At 38.1% G+C, this 16,241-nt stretch overlaps 1 protein-coding gene across 7 annotated transcripts in view; it reads left to right on the forward strand.

The window, feature by feature from the left end:
- The window catches only part of AGTPBP1 (ATP/GTP binding carboxypeptidase 1), a 63,551-nt gene extending 58,750 nt beyond the window's left edge, over positions 1-4,801 (forward strand). For 5 of the 7 annotated variants that reach the window (XM_050986695.1, XM_050986694.1, XM_050986697.1 and 2 more), the window contains one exon: positions 4,087-4,801. In XM_050986695.1, the coding sequence (XP_050842652.1) occupies positions 4,087-4,261 (175 nt within the window). In that variant the 3' untranslated portion in view covers positions 4,262-4,801. The remainder of the gene's footprint in view (positions 1-4,086) is intronic. The other 2 variants (XM_050986696.1, XM_050986700.1) reach the window with 1 other exon arrangement.
- The last annotated feature ends 11,440 nt before the right edge of the window (positions 4,802-16,241 follow it).

Raw genomic sequence — 16,241 nt, forward strand, 5'->3', positions numbered from 1 at the left:
TCACATTCTGCATGATGAGCTTCTCACACAACGTGGCAACCTGGACAAAAGGCTGGTTATCTGTCTGGGCACACTTGCACCCATGACCTCTATCCCTGCCTTCAGGGCCTGGGGGTACTTTGATGATGGAGTTTCCTGCAGCTGAAGGTCCAGGTGGTTTCTTTTAGTCTTCAGCAAGTTTGTTTGGGTCTAGACATATACCCAAGGTAGCTGTGGTCTCTCTTGGCTTTAGTCTGGCAGCTGTGATGTGTAGATGCCATTTTTGTTAGTGAAGAAGACTGCTTTGTCTTCTTCCCCAAGCAGAATTAAGTGGCCTTTTCTGTGTGCCCTTCCTGGAGATCTGCTGCGCCCTGTCCTGACCACGGCACCACACCCTGGTAACTCGCACTCTCTGGGGCCATTTAAATCTGCTGGCAACACTCATGCCATGTCAGCCTCACTCATGAGAGCTGATGGTTCCTGGTGGGTCTCTCAGCTCTTCCTCATGTTTCTCTGACTGTGGAGGCCCTGCCCAGCTTGTTCAGCCCCCAGAACTTGCCATGGCTACCACTGCTGTTGCTGCTATCACTGCTCTGTGTGCCTGCCTGTCCTTAATTATTAAAGTATGCTTTAATTAATAATTAAAATACATTTTAGAAAAATATTGTGTTAATTCCTAAATACAGTGTATTTAATGGCAGGTGATAAAGAAAATATTCTATTAAATGAAAGAGATATTCCTAAAGTTCTTAATAAACTTGAAGACCATAGTATTATATCAGGTGTATTAATCAGGCATTTAGGAATTCATCTTTTTACCCATAAAATGTTGTTTACGGTAAGATATGCAGAACTTCAGAATTTCATGTAGTATTCTCTTTCAACAGCCATGACTTCAAAGAAAATACACAGATCATGGTATCCTTTGCATTACAGTGTTGTAGGTGTGGGATAAACAACCTCTGCTAGCCTGAGCAAAATAATAGTTTCCTTTTAAAAGAAAAAGCAGGAGGTGTAGGAGTAGAGGAAGAAGGATTATTGAGCAAAGTTAATTAGAAGGAGCCCAAGGGAAAAGTTAGGAAATTAAAACCCATAGAATCAGCATGACAGCAGCTAAAAACATATCGCTACAAGATACGCTGAGGGTGGGGAGCAGCAGGGAGGCAAATAAAGAATTTGATTAAACAGTAAGACATTTTTTCAGGTATTTGATTTCTATATTTCTTGTGATCCAACCTCAGTAAAACAGTGGAATACTAATTACACTTCTCAGATTCATGCTAAGCTTTGGAACAGAGATTACTGAAAAGTTAAATATTCAGGGCTAACATTTGCTACCTCAAAAGACAACATCTCATGGGAAAGGAAACATACAAGTAGTATGTGACACAGTTTGGATACAGTTTTATGAGGAATGAAAACTTAGAAAGGAAAGAGGAAAAAATAACCTTAGTAAATATTATAGTATTATTTGAGTAATACACAGTTGAGAAGTTGTGGTGTGTTGCTCTGGATGGTGGTAGGAATCAAAGACTGTTATGCAGCAGATTTCAGAGACAGTTTTTATTTTAAAGGTTTATGTAGCTTTTTAAGTAACATCTGTTCTAATCTTTGATCTATTCTAATGGTACTTCTCTTGAATAGAGAAAATAACAGATAATGTTGATTTTTGCTGTATTAAATGTGAAACGTATCCCTCAGTTCTAGATGTACATGTGCCAGAGCAAATGTCTAAAATGTGTAAGTGCAAACAGATTGGCTTTTTATGACTGCTCACAGTGCCTGAATGTTCAGAAGTTAGTGGCCTGCCTACATGTTTACACATACATGAGCAGGAAAAATAAATGGATACAACTATTAAAAAAAGTATATTGAATAAGTATACTTGTGTATACTTTTTTTCAAGATGATATAACACAGGACATATTATGTGAAATGACAAGACACTTTGAATAGCTGAACTATGTGGTTTCCTTGTATGTCCAGTTCTGTGGGTTTTTTCCATAAGGTAGGCTTTGTTGCTTGCTTTCTCTTAACAGGATGAACTATCTTAGTTTAGTATTCAAATAATGACATTAACTAAAAAAAGTAGATAGAATTTTTAAGAGCTTTACTGTTCTATATACCTCACTAAGATGAATTTTTATAAGTGATTGCTCTAATGCCTTAAACATCCCATTGTTACTGGTTGAATATTTCTCCTTGACATAGCTCATTGTAGTTTTCTGTCAGTGTTCAGAATTATGACATTATATTGGGTCAACATTCAGATTTAATGGCTCCATTTCCTGTGAATTACACACTCTGTTCTGTGTGATTTCAACTGAAATGTGGATTCCTTGCGTACAAAAATTAATTGATCGGTACCTGTGTAAAGTGATGAGAAGCACAAATTGAAAAAAATCTGTGGACTTGTCAGAATGTGATACACCTGGTGAAGTCCCTTTCATTTGTTTCTTAAAATAAATGAAACATTTAATTTTTTTTCTTTCCCCAGCTTCTTCTTTCCTTAAAGGTAGGTAGGTGGTGACTTCCTAGGGCAGAAAGCACCACAGGATGAAAGAACAAAAAATTTGTATTCCTTTGCTGGTTTTCCCACAGGTGCTTCATGCAAAACGTGTATCCTTGCTGTATGTCAGGTTCCCCATATGTGAAATGAAAGAGACTTCTTAGCAAAGATCCTGGTTATTTTCTTCATTCTTTTTCTCTCCTAAATGGAAACAATTTTGTTTCAAATGCCCAGTTCTTTAGCCAACAGTAGGTTATTGCTCTAATTACAACCTAAATAACTTATAAAGTATATTGATTTGTGGAGCTTTCTGTTTTCTATAGCTAATAGAGTGCAGGCTTGTTTAGTGAACCATGATACTGATAGTTTTGAATGTAAATATTTTTTTTCCCCGCTAAGCTAGGGAACAGTTTTTCTCCTAGTATTTGAATTAACTGTCAGCAGTACAAAATGCTACAGTGTGACATGTCATTGAGGTTACAGGTAGAGGAGGAATACTGTGAAATTTATCTTGAATAGAGATAGCATTTCAGATTTGAAGTGGTACAGCTGAGCTCCTAAAAGGTCTTTAGAAAGAAGCATTGATTTGTCCTTTCAATTATAAAGCCACAGCCAAGCTAGGTTTTGTGTATCTTCAGAGAAAATTAATCAAAATTAATATGCAAATATTTCTGCAAGTTCTTTATGATGTTTCTCTATAAAAACTTTCTCACTGTTTTGTATGAGTTATGTGCGATTTGATTATTAGGTAAAATGCATTACAAAATCTTTTTCGGGCTTAAAATGAATGTAAAAATACTTATGAAATATTTAGGAGTACTTAGTGCATATAAGCAGATAACTTTTTATGTCCCAAGTAAAAGTGGATCTGGAAAACACTTTTCTGCCTCCTCCGTCATCCCTGTCTCTGTTCTAGGGAGGTGAGAGGATTAGAAAGTTGTATTTTAACCTTTTTCCAGTTAACACTAAAGGTGTTAATCCTCTTGTTCTTTGACACTATTAGTTAGGGGCATAGACCATTCTGTAGGCAGAGCATCAGTTCACCAAGTACATTGCCTCAGAGTTGCAAGGATTGACAAATTTTAAGTTTTGCCAGGATACAAATGTGTGAGAATCTGATGGGAGTTTAGTGATTCGTGTAGGAACTTAATTGTAGGTGTAACCATGATCCCTTGTTCTGTCATCTCTGATATGTGTAAAGTAATTGGTTACAGTGCTTTTCAGTAAAGTGTGTGTTTCAGTAAAACTCAGCCGCAATGGCTGTGTCCTTAGGTAGTTGGGTTCTTCAGCAATTTCTGGTACTGCTGTATTTGCATTAAGTTCTTACGGGCCATTAGTGTAGCGGATTTGTCATGGTACATTTGGATAATGAGTTGTATGTGACTAATTAATTAGTAGAATGGCATTACAAGCATGGGTTTGTCTCTCAGTTGTTTTACAAGCAACTAAAAAGCCAGTCCCCTTTCAGGTAATCTGCCCCTTTCCTAAGGTAATTTTTGGATTACTGTGTGTCAGGAGAGGGACAGGGCACATGGTCTGAATGTGTTAATCCAAACAATACTTTTCACATGCTTCATGGAGCTTCTTGTTTGTTATAGCCCCACTACATATGTCTTGGATGAAGATGAGCCTCGCTTCCTTGAAGAAGTTGATTACAGCGCAGAGAGTAATGATGAAGACGTTGAATTAGCTGATAATGTGGGTGATTATGAGACAACTAATCAAGATGATGGACTTTCAGACCCAGATTCAACAAGGATACTCCTTTCTTGAACCAACTTTGCTGCCAGTAACAGAAAATAAAGTATCCTGAATTTCCAGTCATATACTTCCTTGCTGTTTTCTACAAAGGGGATAAGCTTCAGTTAACACAATTAACTGGGGCCTGCATAGCTCAAGGACAGTAAATATTTCTGGTAAATTTGCATTTGTTTTATTTAAGGAGTTCTGTGTATTCTTTAAGCTGTAAATCGATAAATTTATTTACCAGTTTATTTTCTACTAAATAGTGCTGCATGGCATTTTGTGTCCTTAAACCCTGTCTTCAGAGAAATGGATTATAATTTTTAGTGTGTCAGAGTACAGAAAATAATTTTTTGTGGTACAGTTCTTTGAGTTGCTTCCTGAAAAACACATATGTACATATTTTCTAAATTAATTTGTGTATGTTTGTGTATATGCGCGTGTGTATACCGAGGTGAAGAGGTTATTTTTCGACATTATTTCAATGATACTTGATTGTGTTTGAAGCAATGCAGTGCCTGCTCTGAAACAATTCAATAATTACTAAATTAAAAATGAGAACATGATGTATGAATTTTTGCACTTGTTTCTTGCTTTTTATGGTTATGTGGTTTTGCCACAGTATTAAGTGAAAATTCTTACTAACGTCTGTTCAGAGTTTAGGAATTTTGCACAGTGACCAATGCAGCCTGTGCTTAGAAGAACTAGACTCCTGTATAAAACTCACCCTTAAGATAGGCATGATTTAATTTGAAGTTCTCTTGTTAAGTGTACTTGTCTTCAGGAAGAGGTTAGGTATGTACACTCTGTGTATATTCAACTACCCAGCTGCTCCATTTTTCTTCTTGAATATGCACGTAGTTAAAAACTGTTCACTTTACCGGAGGCACATTTACTATATACTCAATTCAACTGCTTTAAGGGGGATAGTGCATTTCGGTTTAAACCTTTTTGCCTGATTGCAGCCTTGTGCTAACTCTGCTCTGATAAGGAGATTGGACTGCAACTTCCTGAGGTCTGTTCCAGGCTGAATAATTATTCTGTGGTTCTGTATTCTTCATGTTTAAAGTCAAGCTGGCAGGTATGGGATTTAAACTTCTTCATCTTCTCCTATTGTCTTCTAATTCTTATTGCCTTTTGCCTCTGCTTAAAATAAGATCTAAAAGAGAAATTAAGAGAATTGTAGTCCGTGGTTTACAGAATTGACAGGTTTTGCAATGAAAAATACTTTTCAAAAATTATATTTTTACTTGATGTGACCCAGTTGTGGCATTCATTTTCTTCTGTGTGTGCAAGGGCTTTAAGAACATGAAGAATAGCATTTCTAACTTATACCAGGTTTTTAACTGATGAGGATTTTCACTGTTGTTCCAAATAAAACTGTATTTTGGAGTGGAAGGGCATCTTCAGTAGAGGGATTAAAAAAGAATAAAATCTATGAGAATTAACTGTATCAGTGTTTTTCAGCCAGAAGTTGAATTTGCACCAGGATCTGTTCTTTCAAATTCAGCATTGTTTGGTAATGCCTGTCCATACTATCCTGATTCTGAAACTGGGGAAGGGTTTTGATCCCTTGTTATATGCGACTATATTTTTGTTGGAAGACTTAAATTTATATTAATAAACATATGGAGAGAGGTAGGGATGAAAAAGTTGGAAACATTTAGAGTCTTGTTCCTTTATAAGTTTTTCTCTGTAGTGAAAGTTATCTTTCCTTCTGTTCTGTGAACTACCTACTGTAAATAAGAACATTTATTTATTACCCTGTTGAAGAAGAGTTCTATGCATTGAAAGTAGAGGAATTTGGGAACCTGTCAAATGGAAAAAGTAACTTTGCCACAGAATTTGAATTATTTTTCTGTCCAATGACAGCAGTTTAAAATGCTCATATTGCCCTGTCCATCTTATACTAGTTATCTGCATAAATAGATTTTCATCCTTAAGAACTCCTACTTCAGTGGGAGTAGTATTAATAAATACAATTATTCATAAACAATTTCACTTAAATTTCAGAGAATGCAGGATGCAACATGTTTGTTAACTACATTGTGCATGTCTTCTTAGGTTTCATTTGAATTTGTATTAATCTTGGAAAGCTATTTTTATACTACTGGCAAGACTTCATCCATTTAGAAAGAATTGTGGCTTAGTAGTACAAAATTGTCCTTTTCTCCTGAGCACGTATCTATATTTGTTCTTCTCATGACTCCTACAACTTTTAATCTGTGCAAAAAAAGAGTTATCAGCTATATAATGTCTCAGGATAACATGTTTGTACATTAGATTGTATTGCAGTTATGTGTTAGGTGTTAGATGTCACTCTGGCAGCTGTTGATGTGAACTTCTGCCAGTGTAATTCTAATGCAAGAGGTGAAACTTTGTCCCTAACTTACACATTGTTGAAAATGCAAAGGTACCTCAAACATTTTCCAGTACTTGGCTTTTGAAAGGTGAAGTCTCCATTCGTGCTCATGGGGATGCCAGTTCATGGGCAGAACTGCTGCAGTGAGAACTGTTTATCCCTTCTCCAGTACCCGTCGCCATTGTTGCAGCGGTGTTGACAGACATGCTGGTGCCCCCATTTATGTGTTTTGGTGGGAAGTCTGGTGTTTGGCTGAAAAAGTAAAAGCTAACACTCAGCACACATTCCATTCTGTTACTGTGGCATTTGCCCTGAAGAAATGGGCAGAATGATAGCAAAGAATGGCAGCATCTTGGACTGTCACAAGCCTTGCAAATTGAGATGGTCTGTCCCAGACAATTGACTGTCTTTATGCATTGGCATTTCAATGTGGCTTTGGTTTTAAATGATGGTGTTTGCTGTAAGCATGACTGGTTCTGTATAGGCAAAGAAGATATCCCTAGATCTTCCTCCAGTAATAACAACAAATAAGACTATAAAAAATAAGTACATCTGGATTATTTACTGTCTTGCTTCTAAGTAATTGCTGGACGATGAATCGCTCTATTCCCTTTTCAGAAATAATTCAAGTTCCATCACAAATTTTGGTACTGTGTCTTCACTGGTGGCATCCCCTGGTGTAATATAACTTAGAGCAATTTGTGCCAAAATCTTGGCTGGTCATTTTTTGAGGTGGATATCTTTATCAGCCTGACTACCAGGGAGTTTGGTTTGAATCTCAAATAAGACTGCAGAAGCAGTAAACACTGTTCACAAAATGCAAAAATACAAGGTTTCGGATAATTTCTGTTGTAATGCTGTGATAGATATAATTGTTACAGTGTTAGTGTGCATGCCCCAAATACCAATACTTACTAATAAAAATGCGTAATAAAGGATTACTTACAACCTTTTGCTTCCCTATTATTGGTTAGTGATAATTAAGGATTCCTCATCCTAGCATTTGCACAAATGTTCTTACCTGTAAGAACAGCAGCGTGCGTTGCATTTTAAAAAACATATTTTGTTTTCTGTGAAATTAAACTCAGCGTGCTACAGGCTTAGAGTAGTATTTGCATATTAATTGACTGAATTATAACTACCTAAAAATTTTTGAGATTCGGCAATGTTTGTGTAACTTATGAAGACTGGATAAATCACAATGAAGGTCTTTGCAGAGCACACAGAAGAGCCTTCTGGTGAGACTCTTTCCCTCCCACACAGTTAATAGGATATTAATCTGATCTAGGAAAGGCACAAGATTATTCCTCAATAAGTCATCCTTTTACAATTCAACTCAGACTACAGTTGAGTTATTTTTACTATATATGTTTTTGCAGCACCAATTTTAAGATTTCAGCTATTTTTTTGAGGGAAAGCTCAAGATAAAATGAGATAATTAGTTTCATGCAGCTGTCTGGAAAGAGCAAGTGATTACTAGGAGTCATCAATGTAACTTTTGTAAATACATTTGCAGTTTATTTAACTAGATCTGTCATGTTACTTTAAGTTGAACAGCTTCACAAACTCTGTTGTCTAAATAATTTTAAGGATCTACAATAGTCACAGTGTCAAATTAGTCTTAGGATATTTTTCTTTTATCAGTGTTTCTAAGGGCATCAGGATGCAAGTCCTTTGAGATGTGAGCTCACATCTTGTTTAAGTAAACTAACTCTAGGTTGCTTTTAAAGTAGGGCTTTAAATACAAAATGCCAAAAAACTGTGACACCTAGTAAAGAATACATTGTCTTGGCTGTTTTTAACAATATCATATAAAGAACTCATCTAGTCCCTAAACAATACTTCATAACTATGACAGACACTCCCTTATTTCTTGTTATTAGAAAAAGCTAGGTGCTGTATTTCTTTTTGCCTTTTTTAAAACAAACAAACAAAATACCCCCAAAAACCAAAGAAAGAAACAAAACCCCCCCACCAAAATACAGTAGTGTTAGTACACTCAGTACAGCTCTTATTTGAGCTCTTGTAGAAAGAGTTGTTGGTACAAAATATGGGTTTATCATCAAAGGAAACGACACACTTAGGATTTGCTGATCCAGATTATGTGGTTATGAAATGTCAGCCAGATTCTGCCTCTTGTTGTCCTTGCAACATTCTTACCACAAGATGTTGGTGCTTAGAGCATGCTCTTCTTTCTGGCATGGGATTATTTCTCATGCAGCTTTTTCCATGGTAGATTGGAAGAATACATACTAGCAGCACCTCATTATTGCATAAGGACTCTCAATTTTCACTGGGCTGAATGCTAACAAATAAAAGAATCTGACTAACAAAATTGTACTAACAATAGTACTTCCATACATGAAATGCTGCTGTTAACATAGAGGATATTCACTTTAAATGACCTGAAATTGGACTTTTCTTTACACTGTCCCTCCAGACATATAAAGATAATAAATTACTGGGATAGCATAAAATGCTCTTAGCTGATAGCATTGCATTCATGCTTGTTTTGTTCCCAAAAGAAAATAGACATGAAAATATTTCAGTACAAACGTTACATGAAGCACAGAGTAAGGAAGACAAATGATCTTTGTATAGTATTTGCTTAATGGTACTGTATTTACAAAAACCTTAACAATAGTCCAGCTGACCCCTCAGATTTAAATTTTTCAGTTGTACATTTTATGAAAACAAACTGAGAAGTGCTGCTCAAACCTTCAGCCCACAGGCTGCCTCAATACTTGGCCTTGATCATCATCCCATGCAATTTACTACTTTATACTCCCAAATGGGTCAGACAGTATTCCAAATTAATAAATGCTTTGGGTTTTTTGCCTGTGAAGGTTGTTGCAAAATTTTCAGATTCTCTGCAACAATCATCCTCCTGTTCTGGCTTTTGTGTTATCACAAAAGACACAAGTCCAATTTAAAAGTACATTGTGCTTGTGTATACTTTTACACCTGTCCGTGTCTGCTCTAGGTTACTTTCCTCTTCTGAAGCATCCAGTCTAGTCAAGTCAGTCCTTTAGCTGAAGTGATGAGCCAGTGACATCGTCCTCTTCTTTTGGGTCTGATCTCACTGTTGACAAAAGCTTTCTGTTATGAATCCCATCAGTCAGTATTGCTTGAGAATGCTGCTGTTATCAAATGCACACCCAATTGTGTTCCAGAATGAGACTCCCTAAATCATCTATTTAAGTGCAGTAGCTTATTTGTCAGTATGTCAGGTACTTATGTTCCTTAGAACATAAGTAGACAGTATTTTGGAAGAATAATTTTTCAGGCCTATGAGTAAATTCAGAGACATATTAACTCTAAAAATGCCTTCATGTTAAGCACCTGACCCCAAAATCTAATAGGGAGATGGATCAAATCTGATGTACTCATGCAGGGGGTCTTCTAGTCAGCCAATTCTATCAGGAAGCCAAGTCACTTGGTGTTCCTTCTCATGCGACTTCCTGTACTGAGGAGAAAATGCTGCCAGTCACAGCAGAGGAAGAGGTCTTCATTGTTCACCTCACTGTGTCTGCTTCACAAACTCTAGAGATTGGTGGACACATTTTCTTTTGCCTCTCAGCTGTGCTCTATGGTAGAGTGAGAGGGACAGAAAGGTAAATTACAACTAGTGATTGTTAAGGGTCACATCAACTAGTGCTTAAGAAGATCCATGCTCCTCCATGACTTGTCCATCAGAGCAAGGTGGCTATGGGGTGAAGTCCCCCTGTCAATGAAAGAAAATGTAATCAGATAGCCACAGTACCTTTTGGGTTGTAGATGTGAACAGCAAAGGCATATGGGTCCTGAGTAATGACTTGGCAACCTGTGAAACTCTCTTTCCACAATCTTTGGATGAGCTTCCCACCATACCGTAGGGGGAAGCCCTGATGGGATACTGCTTGCTAACCTGAGCCCTGGCTGTTGGCACAGCTGTGGGAACATCCCCAAAGTGGTATGAAAGGTAATGCTGGAGGTGTGAGTAGGGTTGTCAAGATGGGATCATTCACCAAGCAAGGATTCAAGAAAGAAAACAGCAGCACAGAAATCTTAGGGAAGACCAGGAAGCAGCTGGATAGGAGTCATTGGCTGAGCCACTGGTGCCAGTTATGGGGTTCGGCTGTTCGTCTCTGCTCCCACACATGCTTAGGATGGTTCTTGCATGCTGGGCCTCAAAAGATGAGTCTGGACTCTAGGTTTTTTCGGTCTTCAGAATTGTTTATTGTTTCTTATCTACAAAGTCCCTTCTCTGCCCGATCTGGATCTGACCAGCACGTCAGCCAAAGGCACTCTGACCACCCCCAAGGCGGTCACGTCTTTTATAACAAAAACTACGTGTATCATATTTACTTTTTATCCCCAATACCTATCACCCTCGTCACCAAGTACACCCTCACCCCAGACCAATCCACAAGTGCCAACACCACCACAGAAGATGGATGACAAGAAGAAGAAAGAAGAGTCTTGTGACACACCCTGATTCCTCCATCTTGTCTCCATAACCCCCCTGTACCAAAACCCCAAAATCTGTGATTTACCCTATAATTATGTCTTCCCTTCACCATTCACACCAAGTGATTCCCACAGGTTCCATTTCCTCATACATCGGTGGCACATCCCTAGATGGATCAAAATCAAGCCACCAAGTGCTTTTGGCAACATTCCAAGACTCCCAAGCCCCCCCAAGGGTTCTCTCGGTAGCTCTGGACATCAGGAGTGATGTGCTGGGTTCCCACAGTCAATGTGTGCCAGTGGGTGGGAGGTGTTCCTCTGTCGGGCTGAACATTGCATGGAAGCCCACCCTGCATGTAGGACCAATGCCCAACAGAGCCTTCGTGGAGTGACCAGCAGACTTGGACTTCAATTAGCAGATCACAACATCCCAGCTGCCTTTTGTTTATGACAGGCAGTGAGTAAAAACACAAAATCATAGAATTGTTTCACTGGTAAAAGATATCTAAGATCTTTAGCCATTAACCTAACAATGCCAAGTCCACCACTAGACTACATCCTGCACCACATCTGAACACTTTTTAAATTGCTCCAAGGATAGTGACTCAAGTACCTTCCTGGACAGACCATTCCGATGCTTGATAATCCTCTCAGTGAAAAAATCTTTCCTGGTATCCTGTCTAAAAACTCCCCCAATGCAACTTGAGGTAATTTCCTCTTGTCCTGTCACTTGTTACTTACAAAAAGACATTGACCCCCACCTGGCTACAGCCTCCTTTCAAGTATTTGAAACCTGGATATAACTACAACATTATCCTTGCGAAATTTAGTGACTCACATCCCAAGGATTTATGCTCACTCTTAGTAGGTGCTCATACAAATGAAATAACATAATTGGAGAACAACAACAAAATTTTAGGAGTATTTTCCAATTTGAGAGTGGAAAGAATGTGTCTGAGATCCCAGCTTTATGTGTGGGAAGCCTTATGTGTTGATGGAGCTCTGGGGTTTGCAGGAAGAGACATTTAAGCCGAATGTGTCTGCTGGAGACTGATTAACTCTCAGGAAATTTGAAAAGACATTTTCTCATTCCCAGCTGAAAAGTTTGATATGTCTCTAAGTGCTAAGGATTTAAAATATTCCAAAGGAAGAAGAGAAGAGATTATGATATGGCAAAGTAAGGATATGGAAAAGGGATTTCAGAAGCTTATATGTGCTTATTTTTAATGCATGAAAACCAGAGGGAGATGGAGACATGACACAGTTCAGGTAAAACAGATACAGTTTACTTTCTGTGATCACTAAAAACTCTGTTTCTAAAATTCAGTTACTCAGAGAATTTTTGAGCTAATTAAATTTTGGTATTGACTTGATTGGAATAAAGAATTTTCCTGGTATGCAGGGAGAAGAAGCAGTACAATGCTGTTTCCTGCAAAAGACCACTTAGCACTTCAAGGCTATGGCCATGTACAGCATGAATCCTAGCTTGTTCTGTCTTCTTCTTTTTAGTGATATCCTTGAAAGCTTCTTTCATAATGTAGGTCAATGCACTTTCCAGGCTGAGGTTTGTAAGATGGGATGGGACACAAAATATTGATTGCTATAATGAAAGCTATGATGACTGGTAGTACACTTAGAATGCATTGCCTGATAGTATTATATATGTAAAATAGTCACATGCCCACATCATGCCAGTTATTAAAATAATCCCCTTAGGAATTATGAAACTGTGAAAAAGCAGCCCACGTGGCATTCTGAGGAGCGTAGCATGTTTCAAAGCTGCAAGACTGATCTGAGGAGAATCTGTGTGGTATTTTTATGCGTCTGAAATTTCATTATTTTCACCAAACGCCTGGCTGCCAGTAAATATATTAGAACAAAATAAACAGCAGGAGGTTGCACACCAGTGCTGTGGAAGTGCTGGAGGAGAAAGCCATTTTTGTGGACAGGACATTTTCCAGGCAGCACTGAGTGGCAACCAAATGTCATATTTACATTGTGTTTCCCTGGCGGCTCTCCTTTTGAAAGGGTGTCTTTGATGATGAGGCAAGCCTTGGCCTAACGGAGTGGTCAAGGAGGTGTCTTTCAATGAGTATTGACCATGAAATGCCAGCCGGAATCATTAAATAATACTTAACCTTCTTTCTCTGCTTTGTTTAATTTACTCTGTTGTCAGCAATTAACCCACAAATGAGGTGATACCAGAGGTATCTATATGATAGCAAAAGTATCCAGTGTGTTGCTTTATACTGACACAATTTCCATGTTAATATATTTCTTTTCTCACAGCCTGGAAAAGGCCTAGGGCTTGTGCTACTGAACCAGGGAGAGTTTGTAACCTCACTTAGCAAGTGTCGACAGATCTAGGAAAGATATGAGGAGCTATTTAACTTAGCCACAACATACTCTCCTCTAGCAGAAACAGATTGTTTAAAACCCTGCAGCAAAATAAGCTTGTATTATTTCCCTTAATTAATGGACCATATTTACTCTGTGTGTGCAGATGTTGCTGTTTGCAGTATTGTTTAATATCTTCAGTTAAATGAAGTGCTGTGGAAGTTTTATCCCAGGGAAAGTCCTGTGCTACAGTTTTCTGTCCTATTAAATATTCTCTGTTTGTTGTGTCTGAGATTATAGGTGGCCACAATCCTCTTGTATTTTTAGTTGGAAAGGGCTACAGACACAAGCCGTGAAAACTCACGATGCCTGTTAAGACTTAATCGGTGTGCTAATGATGTGTTGCACTTTTATTGTGAGGTCAACATTAACAGGTCGAAATCTAAACAAAGGAAAGGCAGGACCGGAGCTCTCCATTACTTTGACCTTGTTAAATAAAAATACAGTAGTGAAAGTCACTGTATTTTAAAAAAAGTTTCTAAGAGTCCTGCAAGGAACTGGAGGATTTTGGTTTCAGAATAATTTGAACAGTGTAAAGTTAAGAAGGCAGGAGATCCTGCAGTGAACAATAGATACAAAACAGCGCACCAAATACACTCTTTGAGTGAACAGAGTCTCTTTCATGCAGTGAACAAGGCACAGATGTGAGGGGAAAAAAGCTTATACCTAAAGATTGCATCATACTTTATAAGAATTTGAGGCCTGAAGAGAGTCTGTACAGGCAATTTCAAGTTGTTAAATGCAGGTTTACACTAATGCAATTTTTTATGGAGCACATAGTTAGGTCTTTCACTGCAATCCAGGAACCAGTAAATGCTATTTCAGTCTCACTATCTTCCAAGTATTTCATCAAGTTATATGTGTTGAAAAAAGAAGAAAAAATCTGACAAGGGCTTTTTCATCTCTGTACTAAGACATGTAGAGCACACAGACATTTTGACAGGGTAACTGTAAAATACTCTTAATTTATTTACATAATAAGAAAGCTCAACGTTCCGTAAGATATCCTCATCAAGAATTCAAACCTCTTTTTTTATCTTGTTCTTATTTTGATAGGAAAGAATGCAAAAATATCAGGTTTATAGCAGAACAAGAAATAGTAACTTGAAAAAAACAAACTTATCTCCATTGTTAGATCCTCCACTTCTTCAGAATATAAATTGCTTTTATTTTAAGTTTTTTAAAAGGGCTGTTATTCATGCTTTTGTTCGCTCTTTGTATTATGGCAAAAAGGGATAATTGCTCTTCCATTCTATAGACCTTGGGAGACACAAAGTTCCAAAAAGCAGAAGGAGGATTGCAAATTTGAAGTCTGTGATGTTTGGGATCATAATCGAAATTATGAAAGTAACTCTCTTTAATGTCACAAAGAGATTAAAAAAATATATCATTCATGTACTCATTAGCCTAGAAATGGACCAAAGAAAGAATTAATTTTGAGATGTTTGTAATGTAAACATGCAAAAGAAAATTCCTGTCTGCCATTTAGTTTTTCCCTGCAGCAATTGCTAAAAATTGCCAGAGAATTACAGAATATATACAAATATGAAACACAGCATTTTGGTGATTCAGCAAAAAGAAAAAAAGCTTAAAAAAAAGACTGGCTTCATTAGTAGTTTTATAAGAAAAAGCCACAGTAATTGCTGTCTTCAACGTTCCTCAGTTTTGCAGGGGGTTCAACATCCTGTTACCTGTGTTCTGAGTGGAAACAGAACAAACCAATTGCCCATAAGTTTAGGTCCTGGCCAGACAATAAAAATTCTGTTTTAAAAGTTTCTCTGGCTTTACTTATGCTGTCTTCCAAGACCTAATGGATTTTAATACGGGGATTAAACTAAGATAGAGGAAGATTTGGAATAGATGATAGGAAGAAAGTCTTTACTGTGATGGTGGTGAGGCACTGGAACAAGATGCTCAGAGAGCATCCCCATCCTTTGAATTGTTTGAGGCTAGGCTGGATGGGGCTTGAGCACCCTGGTTTAGTGGGAGGTGAACCTCCCCATGGTAGGGGGTTTGGAACTACATCTCTTTAAGGCCTTTTCTGACTCAGAACATGCAATGATAATATACAAGGATAATATACACAACCTAATATACAAGGTGAGAATTGAAATAATGGAATTTGTGAAATATCAGCCTGTGTTTCAGAGTGTAGATGTTCACTTGATCAAGTTCCCTCTTTTAAGATATTTCATTAACTTTTCCTTTTATTAAAAAAAAAAAAGAAAAAGAAAAAAGGAAAAAAAAAGAATGGAGATTGGCTTGGTTGAAAGATGGCAGTCACACACTGAGCTAGTTTTCACAGCCTTTCTCTCCTCTGCAGACCCTGAAGATGCACTCTGTACCCTGCCATCCCTCCTGGGAGCGGACACAACAGCTGTGGGCTGTGATGTGCAGGGGCACAGCCCAACAGGCAAATGCTGTCTGCCCACAGACAGGTCCAATGCACAGAAAACTGCATGTGTGGAGAGAGAGAGAAGTATTGGGAAAGCATATTCTGGGGGCTGGGACAGTATAGGAACATTGGAGATGGCAAGATTCCCATGCCAAGGCCAGAGATGATACCAAATGGCCTCAGGGGTGCAGCTGGAATGGATGGGAGAGCAGAATATGATGAGTCTCTGTGGGCAGGCAGAAAGCTGCAAGGGCAGGCCAGGGAGAACCACTCTGGGGCTGCACAGAGGAACTGGAGGAGAGTTCACAAGGCACAGGATCTTTCTGGAGACCCCACAATGCATGAGAACAGCCTCACTCTGGGGATCTCATAAGTTCATACCACGCTCCTCAGGCTCAGGAAGAATT

This window comes from Serinus canaria, chromosome Z, assembly GCF_022539315.1.
Source record: "Serinus canaria isolate serCan28SL12 chromosome Z, serCan2020, whole genome shotgun sequence".
In the NCBI taxonomy this organism is placed as follows: Eukaryota; Metazoa; Chordata; class Aves; order Passeriformes; family Fringillidae; genus Serinus; species Serinus canaria.